At 55.9% G+C, this 12924-nt stretch overlaps 4 protein-coding genes across 11 annotated transcripts in view; 2 read left to right on the plus strand and 2 right to left on the minus strand.

Moving 5' to 3' along the window:
- Positions 1-1938: 1938 nt before the first annotated feature.
- Positions 1939-3241, minus strand: LOC147573026 (bolA-like protein 2). 2 transcript variants are annotated; one of them, XM_086692501.1, is made up of 3 exons: positions 3097-3241; positions 2910-2969; positions 1939-2614 (listed from the first exon to the last, which is right to left on the minus strand). In XM_086692501.1, the coding sequence occupies exons 1-3, from the start codon at positions 3157-3159 to the stop codon at positions 2564-2566; spliced, it is 174 nt and encodes a 57-aa protein (XP_086548627.1). In that variant the 5' UTR covers positions 3160-3241; the 3' UTR covers positions 1939-2563. The 2 variants fall into 2 exon arrangements, with proteins under 2 accessions (XP_086548627.1, XP_086548625.1); XM_086692499.1 differs by having other exon boundaries at positions 2910-3007; positions 3097-3230.
- A 68-nt stretch (positions 3242-3309) lies between these two features.
- Positions 3310-7189, plus strand: SLX1A (structure-specific endonuclease subunit SLX1A). Of its 3 annotated transcripts, XM_086692496.1 has the most exons (7): positions 3310-3808; positions 4341-4392; positions 4499-4837; positions 5894-6021; positions 6188-6275; positions 6360-6421; positions 6830-7189. In XM_086692496.1, exons 1-6 carry the CDS (start codon positions 3621-3623, stop codon positions 6387-6389), a joined length of 825 nt encoding a protein of 274 aa, XP_086548622.1. In that variant the 5' UTR covers positions 3310-3620; the 3' UTR covers positions 6390-6421; positions 6830-7189. The 3 variants fall into 3 exon arrangements, with proteins under 3 accessions (XP_086548622.1, XP_086548623.1, XP_086548624.1); XM_086692497.1 differs by lacking the exon at positions 6830-7189 and having other exon boundaries at positions 3313-3808; positions 6360-6469; XM_086692498.1 differs by lacking the exons at positions 6360-6421; positions 6830-7189 and having other exon boundaries at positions 3621-3808; positions 6125-6249.
- A 307-nt stretch (positions 7190-7496) lies between these two features.
- LOC112855996 (sulfotransferase 1A1) lies at positions 7497-10714 on the plus strand. Of its 4 annotated transcripts, none has more exons than XM_025919525.2 (8): positions 7497-7629; positions 8359-8542; positions 8649-8774; positions 8866-8963; positions 9389-9515; positions 9613-9707; positions 10205-10385; positions 10516-10714. In XM_025919525.2, exons 2-8 carry the CDS (start codon positions 8395-8397, stop codon positions 10626-10628), a joined length of 888 nt encoding a protein of 295 aa, XP_025775310.1. In that variant the 5' UTR covers positions 7497-7629; positions 8359-8394; the 3' UTR covers positions 10629-10714. The 4 variants fall into 4 exon arrangements, with proteins under 4 accessions (XP_025775310.1, XP_025775302.1, XP_025775318.1 ...); XM_025919517.2 differs by having other exon boundaries at positions 7498-7634; XM_025919533.2 differs by having other exon boundaries at positions 7498-7634; positions 8367-8542.
- A 162-nt stretch (positions 10715-10876) lies between these two features.
- SGF29 (SAGA complex associated factor 29) overlaps positions 10877-12924 on the minus strand; it is a 31962-nt gene continuing 29914 nt past the window's right edge. For both annotated transcript variants that reach the window (XM_025920521.2, XM_086692495.1), the window contains 5 exons: positions 12517-12646; positions 12296-12442; positions 12047-12082; positions 11794-11956; positions 10877-11082 (listed from right to left, as the gene is read on the minus strand). In XM_025920521.2, the coding sequence (XP_025776306.1) occupies positions 10966-11082; positions 11794-11956; positions 12047-12082; positions 12296-12442; positions 12517-12646 (593 nt within the window). In that variant the 3' untranslated portion in view covers positions 10877-10965. The remainder of the gene's footprint in view (positions 11083-11793; positions 11957-12046; positions 12083-12295; positions 12443-12516; positions 12647-12924) is intronic.

Below are 12924 nucleotides of genomic sequence, written 5' to 3' on the forward strand. Positions count from 1 at the left end.
TGGGGGTGAATAAAATCAGAAGTAAAAAATTACAAAAGCCAGGAAAGGTATTGGTTCATGTGAAACCACCTGGATTTGCTCACTGGGAGACAGGGACCTGATCTTTCAGTGTTGGCTAGAAGAAACAATGGATGCTTTTGGCAGCCTTGAGTTTTCTCGGGCAGGCACTAAGGGGTACCGGAATCATCCTAGGGGTGGAGCCTTGAGCTGTTAAAGTCTTCATTAGTGTTTGTTCGAGTCTCTATACAGTAAGTCAAGGTTGAAGCCTAGTTGAGAAGAGGGCTCGAGGAACCTGGCTAGAGTTTGGTCAAGGAAAGAGTCTTTGTCAGTGTAAAGTAGTTTGTTCCTATACATGTATGAATACACCATGATTTGTTCATGTGTTCTCCAATGATAGGACATTTGAGTTGTATCGAAGTTTTTGGTCATTGCAAATAGGCTACAAGGGACGTTCTTATACAAGTCTTCAATTTCTCTCAAACAAATGTCTAGGAATAGAATTGCTTAGTCACAGGGTGGGTATATATTTAACTGCTAGACTAATTTCCAAAGTGGTTTATCGCTTTGCACTTCCCACCAGCAATATATTGAAACTCCAGTTGCTCAACATCCTTGTTAACATTCTGTATTGTCAGTGAGGGTGAAAGAGCATCTTGTTATGGGTTTAAATTGCATTTCCCTGGTGACTAATGATCTTAGGCATCTTTTTGTGTGCTTATTGGACATTCCTACATCTTTCGTGAACTGTCTGTTCAAGTCTTTTGCCCATTTTTGTTGTTAATGGTTTTTGGTTTTGACTCATTGGAGTTTATTATATATTCTGGATAGGAATTCTTTGTCAGATAGATATATTGTACGTATACATACATGGGTAGGAAAATTCAAATTGAAAATATTGACAATAGCATCCAAACACCTAAACTGGGTAGGAATAAATATAATGAAAGATGCAAAACACCTTTACACAGAAAACCTTAAAACGTTGTTGAGAGAAATTCAAGAAGACTGAAATAAATGGCAGATATGCTTTGTTCATACACTGGAAAATTTGATGTTTTGAGATTTCTGTTCTCCCTGACTTGATCCGTGGAATCAGTGCAATCACCGTCAAAATCCTAGCCATCTTTTTTTTTTAGAAGAAATTAACAGATTGTTTCGAAAATGTATATGGAAATGTGAAGGGTCTTGAATAGCCAAAAACGTCTTCAAACGAAGAGCAGAGTTTAAGAATTTAAACTGCTTAATACTGCTTAATTTGAAGACTTGCAGTAAAGCCACAGCAGTCAAAGTCTTTGGCATAAAGACAGATCAATGACACAGAATAAAGAGTCCAAGAAATAGACCAAACACAAGTACTGTTGGTTGATCTTCACCCAGATTGTCAAGCCAATTCAGTGGCGAAAGGGACGTCTTTTTTTTTTTTTTTAATTTTTTTTTCAACGTTTATTTATTTTTGGGACAGAGAGAGAAAGAGCATGAACGGGGGAGGGGCAGAGAGAGAGGGAGACACAGAATCGGAAACAGGCTCCAGGCTCTGAGCCATCAACCCAGAGCCTGACGCCGGGCTCGAACTCACGGACCGCGAGATCGTGACCTGGCTGAAGTCGGACGCTTAACCGACTGCGCCACCCAGGCTCCCCAAGGGACGTCTTTTTAATGAATAATTCTGGGTAAAGTGGATAGTCAAGTGTAAACAAAATGGACCTTAGCCCCTACCTCGTTCTGTACACATTAATTTGGGATGGATCATAAACCAAAATATAAAGCTAGAACCATAAATCTTTTATATGAAACCATGAGAGCATATGTTGACAACCTTGAGGTAGGCAAATATTTTGGATACAGAACAAAAAAAAAAAGCACTAATTACAAAGAAAAAATGGATGCACTGAGAAAATGAACAGGGAAGACAGACTGGGAGAAAATATTCAGACTACATGTGCTTAAATGTTTTATTTTTTCCAAAAGAACTTCAGCATTATTCAGGCCCATGACATCCTGTTACTATATTCTGTATTAACTGGGTTTTTTGTTTGTTTAAGTCAGATATGAGACATTGTACCATGGGAACTTTCTGATTGACTTCTCCTACTTAACTCACCCTCTTGTGAATGTTGGTTCCTTTTTCATAAATGCCTTGCCCACTAGTCAGTGAGTACTTACAGTGGAGGCAGTAGATTTTAGATCATATTAATCCTTGTAAAGTAATTGGGTGTTAGCTGAAGCCAAAAGGCAATACCAGTAGCCTCTGTTGGGAAGAAACGATAGCCTGTGAGTTAATTGAGGCTCAGTTTTTTTTTTGTTTTTTTTTTTATCTGATTCAATACTTAAGGCCTTGTGGATGTGTGAAAGACTTGTCCAAAGTAAGACAATGGAGAGTGGGGGTGGGGTGGGGCAGGGAGAAACCAGGCTCTAGATTAAAGCTCAGCACCCTTCCACCCTCCCCCCCACAACACGCTGACACAGAAGCTGGCCCTGATTCATAATTTAGTGGCTGTGCAGGCCTAGGTCTCTTTATTTCTGCTGCTCACGGGTCCACTGCTCTGGGGTCAGAGTTTTCTGCTCAAAGGCATGGATGTGCAGAAGCTCTTCTGCTAGGCACGTGTTCACCAGCCTGGGGGAAAGATGGGGTTAGGAAACGGTAGGTGGAGGCCTGAGTCGCGATCCCAGAATGTAGGGTGATCAGGGAGACTGGAGGTGTCTCCCAGGTTGTGTCGCCAGGACGTGCGGACCAAAGAGGAAGAGGGCCTAAGTGTCAATACAGGGGCCACGAAGGCGGCATCCTTGGGGTCGTGGTTCACCGTGCGGGGCCGCACTGGTGGGGGTTAGGGAGTTAGGTTGAGGGGAGTGGCCAGGGTTGTGGTCCCGGCGCTGGGGTCGCGCTGAGTGAAGGGCTCCCGGGGCCTCACCGGTGTCTTTGAAGCAGCGGCTTCCCCTCGAACTTGGCCGACACCACCAGGACTCGGAAGCTGGACGCGCAACGGTTGGGAGTCGTGTCCTCGACTTCCTATGGGGAACAACGGTGTGGGGAGTATGAAACCCGCCCCTCAGGCCCTCTTTCCCCCTCGTTGGGCGAATCTAGACCGCTCAACTCACCACGTGCTCTGCCTCAAGGTCCCGCTGCAGCTTCTCCCGGAGGTACTCGGCGCTGAGTTCCATTGCGGCAGCCCAGAAGGGGAGGCAGCCCAGCGGGGATGGAATCCCAGCTCCCACGTAGCCACACCGCTTCCGCCCTTACTGACGCCACTTCCGTCAGAGTCTCGACTTCCGCCCTTACTAAGGCGTTTGTAAACCCGGCACTTCCGCCCTCACGCAAGTCCAGCTTTCCAACAGTCCTAGGTTTCCGCGCTTACCATCAGCCAGCCAATTAGAGTCAGCCCAAGGACCGAATCGGGCGCTAATAAGTGCCCGCCGCCTGCACAGCCGCCCGGGTCCCGTGGGCCGGTTTGGACACCTTAGCACCAGTCAGTCAGGAGAGGGTGCGCGAATCTGCATTGCCGTGGCCTCTAGGGTATCTCGGGATCGCCTCCAAACGCTTTTTCCGAGACAGGCATCTTGCGGCCTTGGCAACTCAGTCCTCCCTAAGGTCATAGGCTACAGCAATCAACCCACAAGTCCCGATGGGCCCTGGGGGGGACGCGGCGAGGCCCGGGCGCTTCTTCGGCGTCTATCTGCTCTACTGCCTGAACCCTCGGCACCGGGGTCGCGTCTACGTGGGGTTCACCGTCAACCCTACTCGTAGGGTCCAGCAGCACAACGGGGGCCGCAAGAAAGGAGGGGCCTGGAGGACCAGCGGGCGCGGGCCCTGGTAAGAGGGAGTGGATTGCTGTCTGGAGCAGGGCTTCCAGGGAGAGGCAGGCTCTGAGGAGAGGCCTGCCGAGAGGGGCGGGGCCGGTGCGGTGGCTGAGAGCAGGGCCGGGATGCGAGTTCCTGGTGCAATGGCACCAAGGGTGGAGGAGCACGGTGGGGAGGCGGAGCCCTGTGAAACTCGGCTGTGGGACTATGAGGCAGGGATTGAGTGAGAAGGGGACTGAGGATCTAGGGTTGGTCCGGTGACAGCGGCTGATGAACAAGGCTGGGGTTGTATCAGAGAGAGTCTGCAAGGGAGAGGACAGGGGGAGGGCAGGAGGCGGGGCCTGTGCTGGAGGCGGGGCCTGAGGTTGGCAGGGGGGAGAGGATGCACCTTCGCGAAGGGGGAGGGGCCTCGCGGACTAGGCTTGAAGCCTGGCATGAGGACTTCACTCTCAAGTAGGACTGGGGGTGAATCATGGCGAGGGGGTTCAGCTTGACGCGGGGTGAGGCGGGGGGCTCACAGGCCGCGCCCTCGTTCTTTTCCCCAGGGCGATGGTGCTTATCGTGCACGGCTTCCCTTCCGCCGTGGCCGCCCTTCGGGTAAGAAAGGAGACGGGGACGGTGGGAGAATGGGCTGGGGCTTCGGGCCTTCCCCTGGCGGCCCCCTTCCTGGGGCGTCCCTGAAGCCCCTACTCTCCGCCCGCAGTTCGAGTGGGCCTGGCAGCACCCGCAAGCCTCACGCCGCCTGGCTCACGTGGGCCCGCGCCTGCGCAGCGAGGCCGCCTTCGCTTTCCACCTGCGCGTGCTGGCACACATGCTGCGCGTGCCGCCTTGGGTGCGCCTCCCGCTCACCGTGCGCTGGCTGCGCGCCGACTTCCGATGTGACCTCTGCCCACCGCCACCGCCGCACATGCCGCTGACCTTTGGGCCTCCGCCGCCCCGCGCCGCGGCCCCGAAGCGCCGCGCCGGACCCTTAGCCGACCTGGAGTCCGAGCCTGACCAAGATGCCGAGGCCTGCTGCGCCCTGTGCGCGCGCTCCTTCCAGGTGAGCGGCTCCACCTGGCCTTCAGGGTTCAGACGACTTGGGATCCAGCTGTTTATTGAGGGACCGGGCAGCCCACTGACACCTTTTGCCCTCGTTTCTCAAATGGGGATGAGCCTACTTGCTGCCATTCCTCAGAATCAGTACCCTCCTGCTCAGGGCCTGTGCCTTTCCCCTTTGACTGTAAGGCTCTTCCCTAGACTTTCGGTCTTTATAAAGTGCCACCTTCCCCTTCTCCATGAAGTCTTCCTCGGCTCTCCATCTAAAACTGCAATTCTTTCTTGTACACTTCCTTGCCTTTTTTTTTTTTTTTTTAACCTAAACACTTATTGTTTAACATGCTAGGTGTTTTATTCATCTTGTCAGTTTCTCCCACCGCCCATACAAGGCCAGGTCTTGTTCACTGCTGTAGAAAAGGGTCCGGAAAACAGACAATACATATTTAACAGATTAACTGAAAGGATGGGCCTGACTTCTTCGGAGCTCTCAGGAAATGTAAATTGAGTACCTGCCATTCAGAGATTAAGTGACCTGCCTGAGGTCGGTTAGCTGGAAGAACTACAGGTGTGGCCGCAGTGGCCGTGCTGTTTATATAATCACTGCCCATGGGGCGGCCGGGTGGCTCAGTCGGTCAGGCATCCGACTTCAGCTCAGGTCATGATCTCGTGGTTTGTGAGTTCCAGTCCGGCATTGGGCTCTGTGCTGACAGCTCGGAGCCTGGAGCCTGCTTTGGATTCTGTGTCTCTCCATCTGTCAGCCCCTCCCCTGCTCATGCTCTGTGTCTGTCTCTCAATAATAAATAAACGTTAAAAAAATTTAAAAAATATATAATCACTGCTCATGCTGAGAGGAAACTGATTAGCTTGGTCTCTGTGGGCAAGTGCTGTAACCTCTCCGTGCTTCAGTTTCATCTATAAAATGCAAATAGCAGTAGTATGTGCCTCACAGGATTGTTTAATGCAAAGCCCCTGGAACAGTATCTGGTCCATAGAAATTCTGAGTGTTTAGCTACATCATTCCTCCCGCTTTTCTCTCTTCCCTGCCTACCACCTCTGACAGGACGAAGAGGGCCCCCTGTGCTGCCCCCACCCTGGCTGCCGCCTCAGGGCCCACGTGATCTGCCTTGCAGAGGAGTTCCTGGAGAAGGAGCCAGGGCAGCTTCTGCCCCTAGAGGGTCAATGCCCTGGGTGAGTCCAGCACCCCTGCCCCAGCCTGGCCTACCTTTGGGAGGATGGTGTCGGTTGTCCAAGTCCAGGCCCAGGGCAGCCGAGTCCTTATCTTGGCACTCAGGGCCTAGCCTGGAAGAGGCTTGTGATCCTGACTGTGTCTCCTACCAACTGCACCCCTTGGTAGCTGTAAGAACTCACTGCTGTGGGGAGACCTGATCTGGCTGTGCCAGATGGGCACCGAGGAGGAAGAAGAGAACTTGGAATTAGAAGAGGTGAGAGGTGGCTTTGGCCCCAGCCTCCCCCTCCCCCGCCCCACCCCCCCAGGCTGCCTTTGACCGGTCCTCTTGTTTCCACAGGAACACTGGACAGACATGCTGGAGACCTGATCCTCCGCCCACTGCTTGTTTGTGCCACTCCTGTGGGTCTGGGCGGTTTTTACTGAGCACAATAAAGAGTCTTGAGTTAACGGAACTTCCTGTTGTTTGCTGGGGGCTGGAGGCAGAGGCCCTGCCAGTCACTGGGGCCTGAAGAGAAGAGCAGAGGCAGGGAGAGGCTGCTGGCCTGTGTGGATGAGCCTCTCCTCTTTCTGGAGGCCCGGGTGCCTCAGCTGTCCCTAGCACGCTTCTGACATCACACAGTGCTTTGCTTAGGGGCCACACTCTTGACTCAGAGCCCATCCAAATCCAGTGCCCAGCTTGACTCTGGACTTTAATACAAATAGGAAGGACAGAGGCCAAGAGTGCGGTGGAAGGGGGAGGGGGATACTCTACCCCCATGGGGCCCCGTGGCTCTCTCAGCCCCAACTCCTTCTTGTCTCTGTCTGCAGAGCCCCTTCAGACCCAGTGAGAGAAAAGCACCTTCTGGGGGCCATGGTTCTTTTACCAACCATGAATGAATCTCCATGAAATCCCTTGGGAATCATGAAGCTGGACTCACTCCCAGGGTTATTAGACTCGGCATTCTTCCTCCCTTTTCTGCTCCACCCCAGACTCTGTCACGCTGCCCACCCACATTGCTCTGTACTGGCCTTGCTGTCAGAGGTCAAGAGTAACAGTTTTTAGAATCCCTGGGCTGCTGGGGGCCTGTGCGCCACCCCCGGCCTGAACCTTTGGCATCTCCAAGACTGGCCTGGAGCCAGCCAGGAAGGTGAGTGACCCTGCTCATGGGAGTGTCCCATTTTTCCTCTCCACCCTGCCCCCTCTCAACTGGCTGGATCCATTAGAAAAAGCTGTTGGTTGGCCCGCCCTGCAGGGGTGGAGTTTGGAAGGCAGGTCAGGAGCCAGGATTACAGCTTGAAAAAACCCCCAAAAGACAAAAATGAAAGCTTACTGGGCCCTGTTGTCTAGATTCACTCTTATTTTCTGCATGCTAAACCCGTATCTTGGATTTTCGGGTCAGTCTAAGCTTGGCTCTGGCTAAGGTGCTGAGGAGGGGAGCACAGGGGGGCCCTCCCACTCTAAACTCCACCCTTTCCTTCCTGGAGGACGGCCAGATCCCAGTGCTAGCTCCAGAGACCTCCCACTTTGGACTTAGAAACGCTTCAGCTCAGAAAGCAGTTCTGTACCCCCCACAACTGCACCCAGTAAGCCACAGCACAAAGGAGCCACAAGGCCAAGATCCAGAGAGGTGCGGTGAGTGCTGGGGTGGGCTGGGCTGGGCCAGACCTCCCTCACTTGGCGTCGCTAGCTCCTCTCTCTCCAGATCCTCTCTCTCTGCTGCTGCCTCTGATGGCATGGCATCCTCGTGCTTTCCCTCGGGAAAGCAGTCTGCCAACCGCAACCCGGTCCGAAACCCCCTTCCGTGACTCCTCTCTTTTGCTCATCTACATCTCAGACTTTAGCCCCTAAAAGAAGCTCAGTTGCTCAGCTGGCTGTGTTTATCTCCGAGCCAAGATGGAGTGTGGTTGGACAAGTGGGGTCACAGGCTGGCCTTTGGGATGTTTCCACATGTGAGGGGCCCAAGGAGCTCCAGGGGATGACAGGGCAAGGAGGCCAGTGCAGTAGGCCAGGGGCTGAAGCAGGAAGTAGTATGAAAAAGAAAACAGGCGGGGACTTAGGACAGGCAGCCTCTAGAGTAGTTTTCTCAAGTGCACACTGGAATCTGGAGAGCTTCCCAAAAACTGGGATTGGGCCCCCAGAGTGATTTAACTGGTTTGGGGTGTGGCCCCAAGCTCTGGGATTTTTCAGGCCCTTCAGGTGAAGGTGCAGCCGGCGTTGTGACCCTCTGCAGGTTACGTGTGGCTTTGGACCCCAGCCCCCGCCGCTCGCTAGCCTTGTGAGTGGGGGCAAGTCACCCAGCCTTCAGTCCCTTATCTTAAAGCAAAGGTTTCAGTAGATGGCATGTTGTGATGTTAAGGGAAGTAGGCTGCACTCTGGCCCCTGACGCAGCGGCATGGAGCTGGTCCCGGACACCTCACGCCCGCCACTGCAGTACGTGAAGGGGATCCCTCTCATCAAGTACTTTGCCGAGGCACTGGGGCCACTGCAGAACTTCCAGGCCCAGTCCGATGACCTGCTTATCAGCACCTACCCCAAATCTGGTAAGTGATGAGGGCCACCCACCCCTCTCCTGGGCCACAAGTCCCGTGTTGGGCCAGCAGGGGGCCACCCGCAGCCCTGTCTGCCTCCTCTTTCCCTGATCTCCAGGCACCACCTGGGTGAGCGAGATCCTGGACATGATCTACCAAGGTGGCGATCTGGAGAAGTGTCGCAGGGCCCCCGTCTTTATCCGGGTACCCTTCCTTGAGTTCAAGGCTCCAGGGATTCCCACAGGTGTGCAGTAGGGCTCTAGGGCCACGTGGAACGGAGGGAGGAGGCAGGACTGGGCTCTAGCTCGGCAGACCTTTCCCCGCCCACGGCACAGGTATGGAGGTTCTGAAAGACACACCGGCCCCACGAATCATCAAGACGCACTTGCCCCTGGCCCTGCTCCCTCAGACCCTGCTGGATCGGAAGGTCAAGGTGAGTGGCAGAGGAAGCCATCCCAGTTTTGGTCCTGAGAGGAAGGTCTCATCTTAAGGGGGGAGGCTGTCTGCCCCATCCTGTGGTAGAAGTCGGTGAAAGTGAGCCTCCTCTGTGCAGAGCTGTGAAACGCAGTCTTCTCTGCAGGCCTCCCCAGGCCCGCAGAGGAGGGGGCTGGTGACAGTGGGGCACGCCTGGTTCCAAATCCGGGTGTGGCGGCACTGAGGGGATTAGATTAGCATCAAATAGGGTTCCGGGGACACAAACAAGTCAGCCTCTAAGCCAGTTTCCCCTCTGGTCAGACCAGGGATAACTTCCCTCACAGGGATGCTGTGAAAGGTGGAACATCCAGTGCCTGGCTCGCTGTGTGGTGATGATGCGTGGGTATGTGTGTGTGTGTGGGGGGGGGTCGTCTGCCCCTCCAGGTGGTCTATGTTGCCCGCAACGCAAAGGATGTGGCTGTCTCCTATTACCACTTCTACCGCATGGCCAAGGTGCACCCTGACCCTGACACCTGGGACAGCTTCCTGGAGAAGTTCATGGCCGGAGAAGGTGGGGCTCAATCTGGAGGAAGGAGTGGGGTGGAGCTGAGCAGCGGTCAGTCAAAACTAATGCCAGCTCTGTGTCCCTGCCCCTGCCCTTTCCCCAGTGTCCTACGGGTCCTGGTATCAGCACGTGCGGGAGTGGTGGGAGCTGAGTCATACCCACCCTGTTCTCTACCTCTTCTATGAGGACATGAAAGAGGTGAGGTCACCTGCTGCCACTTCTCTCCAGAGAGCCAAGAAGCCCACAGGGACCTGCCGAGGCCCTCTCAGCCACCTTCCCCATGGCAGCCCCCACGTCAGTCCCCGGGACCCCCCCAGCCCGCCTTCCCGCCCGGGACATGGAGCTGCGGTGCCACCCGGGGGGTAACACTGTAGGGCTCGTCTCAGACCTGAGCGACACCTCGCCACCCACTGGCCATTTGCTGCCGCTGTTCTCCCTGGGGCCAGAGTTCTGAGAGACGACTGTCCCTGCCCTCACCCGTCCCTGCCCTCACTCGTTGGGACCCAGGCAGAGCTTGTTACAGGGTCACAGGGCGGTGGCAGTTAATGTGCCTCCAGGGAAGGCAGGCCCAAGGAGCTGGGGCCGGGAGGGCCGGAAGCGGAAGCGGCCAGGTCCCCCAAGGGGTTGGGAGGCCCCCTTTTGTTTGCTCAATGAGCGATCCCAACCTCTACTGAAGAGCCCCTCTGCTGCTCCAGAACCCTAAAAGGGAAATTCAGAAGATCCTGGAGTTTGTGGGGCGCACCCTGCCAGAGGAGACCGTGGATCTCATCACCCAGCAAACGTCTTTCAAGGAGATGAAGAAGAACCCCATGGCTAACTACACCACCATACCCCCTGACATCATGGATCACAGCGTTTCGGCCTTCATGAGGAAAGGTGAGCGCCCGGGCGGCTGGCCGGGTGGGGAGGCAAGCGTGGAAGCAGAGCGAGAGCTGCCCGAGCTACCCGGGGCCGCCTCTGCCGCCAGGACGCACAGCCACGCTGCCCTTCTTCCTCGTGCCCACAGGCGTCGCGGGGGACTGGAAGACCACCTTCACCGTGGCCCAGAACGAGCGCTTTGACGCCCACTATGCAGAGAAGATGGCGGGCTGCAGCCTCCGCTTCCGCACGCACCTGTGAGTGGTGCTCCCCGAGGCACGCCCGCGGCCCCGCTGCTGTGACCCAGCCTGACCCCGAGGTCGAGAATAAAATTCCGTTTGTGTTAACACCCTGAATCTCTAATGCGAGCAAAGAGCAAACCTCAACTGAAACTAAATGCCTGCTGGGACCAGATGCGGCCATCTCCTCCGCGGCCTCCAATTCCCCAACTTGTCCTGTCAGGAGGAGGGGGAGAAGGGCCTGGAAAAGCAAAGCCAAGGAGACATGGGCAAAGGGGAACAATATTTATTTGATCACAAAATCTTCTGTTGCACTCCCCTGTGAGGATGGCAGGAGATTTGGAGTCTGCCAGCCCACTTCACTTTTTCTTGGGCTCCTTACAAGCCACCACGTACCTCTGGGCCACATTGAGGGGAGGGGAGTAACCATCCGCATAGGAGGTGTCTTCAAACAGGACTGAATAGTCATCCTGGGGCTGCAGTAGGGGGCAGACAGGAGGGGCTGGTCAGAGACCCCCAGACGAGGCCCTGTGCCGAGAATGAGCAGAACCTCTGGGGCTCCCAGCCTCTCCTGTCCCCAACCTTGCTCAAAAAGTCTAGATGTTTGAACCTAATCCCTGCTAGGACGGAGTTCTTTTCTCAGCAACAAAGAGCAAGCAGGAGGGAGACTTACTGTCTATATGGGGAGATCCTACATAGAGGATCTGGTGCCTTTTGAGGACCCTCTGTTAAGGGGATCAAGAAAAACCCAGAGGGCAGCAGGCAGGAATCCTGGAGGAAGAGGGGAGAAGGGCCTTTCCCCCACCATGAGGTGAAGGGTGACCAGCATGAGGGAGCGCAGCCGGGGACGGAGAAAGGGCCCCGGCACGGGCCTTCCCATCTCAGGGCTGCCTGTCAAAATGCACAGGTGAGGTGAGACTAGGGGACTCGTGGGTCACATTCCACTCAGGGCCTGCTGGGACTCTGAAGGTGGGAGAGGGGTTGGCTGGCACTGCCGTAGGGGGCAGGGCCGGAGGGCAGCTGCGGGGAAGTGTGAGCAGGAGACAGGGCAACGCACGGGACCCTCCTAGCTCAGAGAGGCTGGAGGAGGTGGTCAGGAGGGGAGGGAGGTAGACAGTGACCCCATGACTCATGGGGTCAGCCCAGTCGTCGTGTCCTGTGCGGTCTCTCCCGTGGGGGCTGCTTACCCGTTGTGGGGGCGTGTGGATCAGGGCACGGTAGAAGCAGGTGGTCTGGGGATACAGGGCCAGTACGAGCTGCTCCTTCTGAAATAAGGCTTCAGGGTCCGTCTCGGGGTTGGCCTTCCACTGGGGCAGTGGGATGATGCGCCGCCGGCTCAGGGTATGTCTCCTGGGGGATGGGGGGCTTAGGTCAACCCGCGGCCAGGCGGGGGCTCCTTCCCAGCAGCTTCCATGGTCCCGCCCTGACCAGCACACTCACTCTTTGCCTTCTTCGTCGATGTCATCTACCTCATACCTGGCGAACAAAAGGAAAACGGTGGATGCAGGGAGGTGCGCCAAGTCGGGGAGCCACGAGCGGGGCAGGGAAGGGCCCAAGGAGCCTGCTGCATACACCGTCCCCGTCCCCACAGGCACCCCGAGGGAAGCCCTTCTCCCATCCTGCACGTGGGGGAGGGGCAGCCGCACAGGTGTAACGGGAGTGCAGACGGAGGCGTGGGTGTCGACTCACTTGTTGGTGGCATGGCTGTAGCTGACCACCTCGGCCAGGATCCACTGCTCGTCCCCATCCACAGCCTTTACCCGGGCAGCCACCTTGTCTCCAGGTTTGGCCACGTAGTCGCCAGAGGCTGGAATGGCCCCACAGAGGGGCGGGGGCCTGAGGGTGGGACAAGGTGTTAGGTCCAGCCCCTCCCACTTATCAGCTCCCTCCACCCCGGGGCCTGCCCTCACTTGTCACCAGGCTTCCCGATCCACAGGGGCAGGGTCATGGCCGACTGCTGCAGCAGGGTCATCAGCACCCCCCTGCGCATGGTCTTCCGAGGGGGCTCCGAGTCATTGTACAGGCCCGCAATCTTGGCCGCTGTGGGAAGGAAGCGAGCCCCTGAGGCACCGGGGTCAGGGCGCCTCCCCCAGGCCCACCCGTGCACTGAGCTGCCAGTGGAGCTCGGCCTGGAACCCCAGCTCCCGAGTTAGCAGCAAGGGCCCAGATGGGATCCCGGCCCCTTCCGCCAGATGCCCGCGGAGAAACACTTGCGGACTACTCCCACGGACCGGTGAGATGTCGGGTCAGGGGGGTCCCTTGGTGTGAAGGATGAAAGAGGGCAAAAAGGGGGGCTTCTGAGATGCTGGTCACATCAG

Source organism: Puma concolor, chromosome E3, assembly GCF_028749965.1.
Source record: "Puma concolor isolate L17-30 chromosome E3, mPumCon1.1.hap2, whole genome shotgun sequence".
In the NCBI taxonomy this organism is placed as follows: Eukaryota; Metazoa; Chordata; class Mammalia; order Carnivora; family Felidae; genus Puma; species Puma concolor.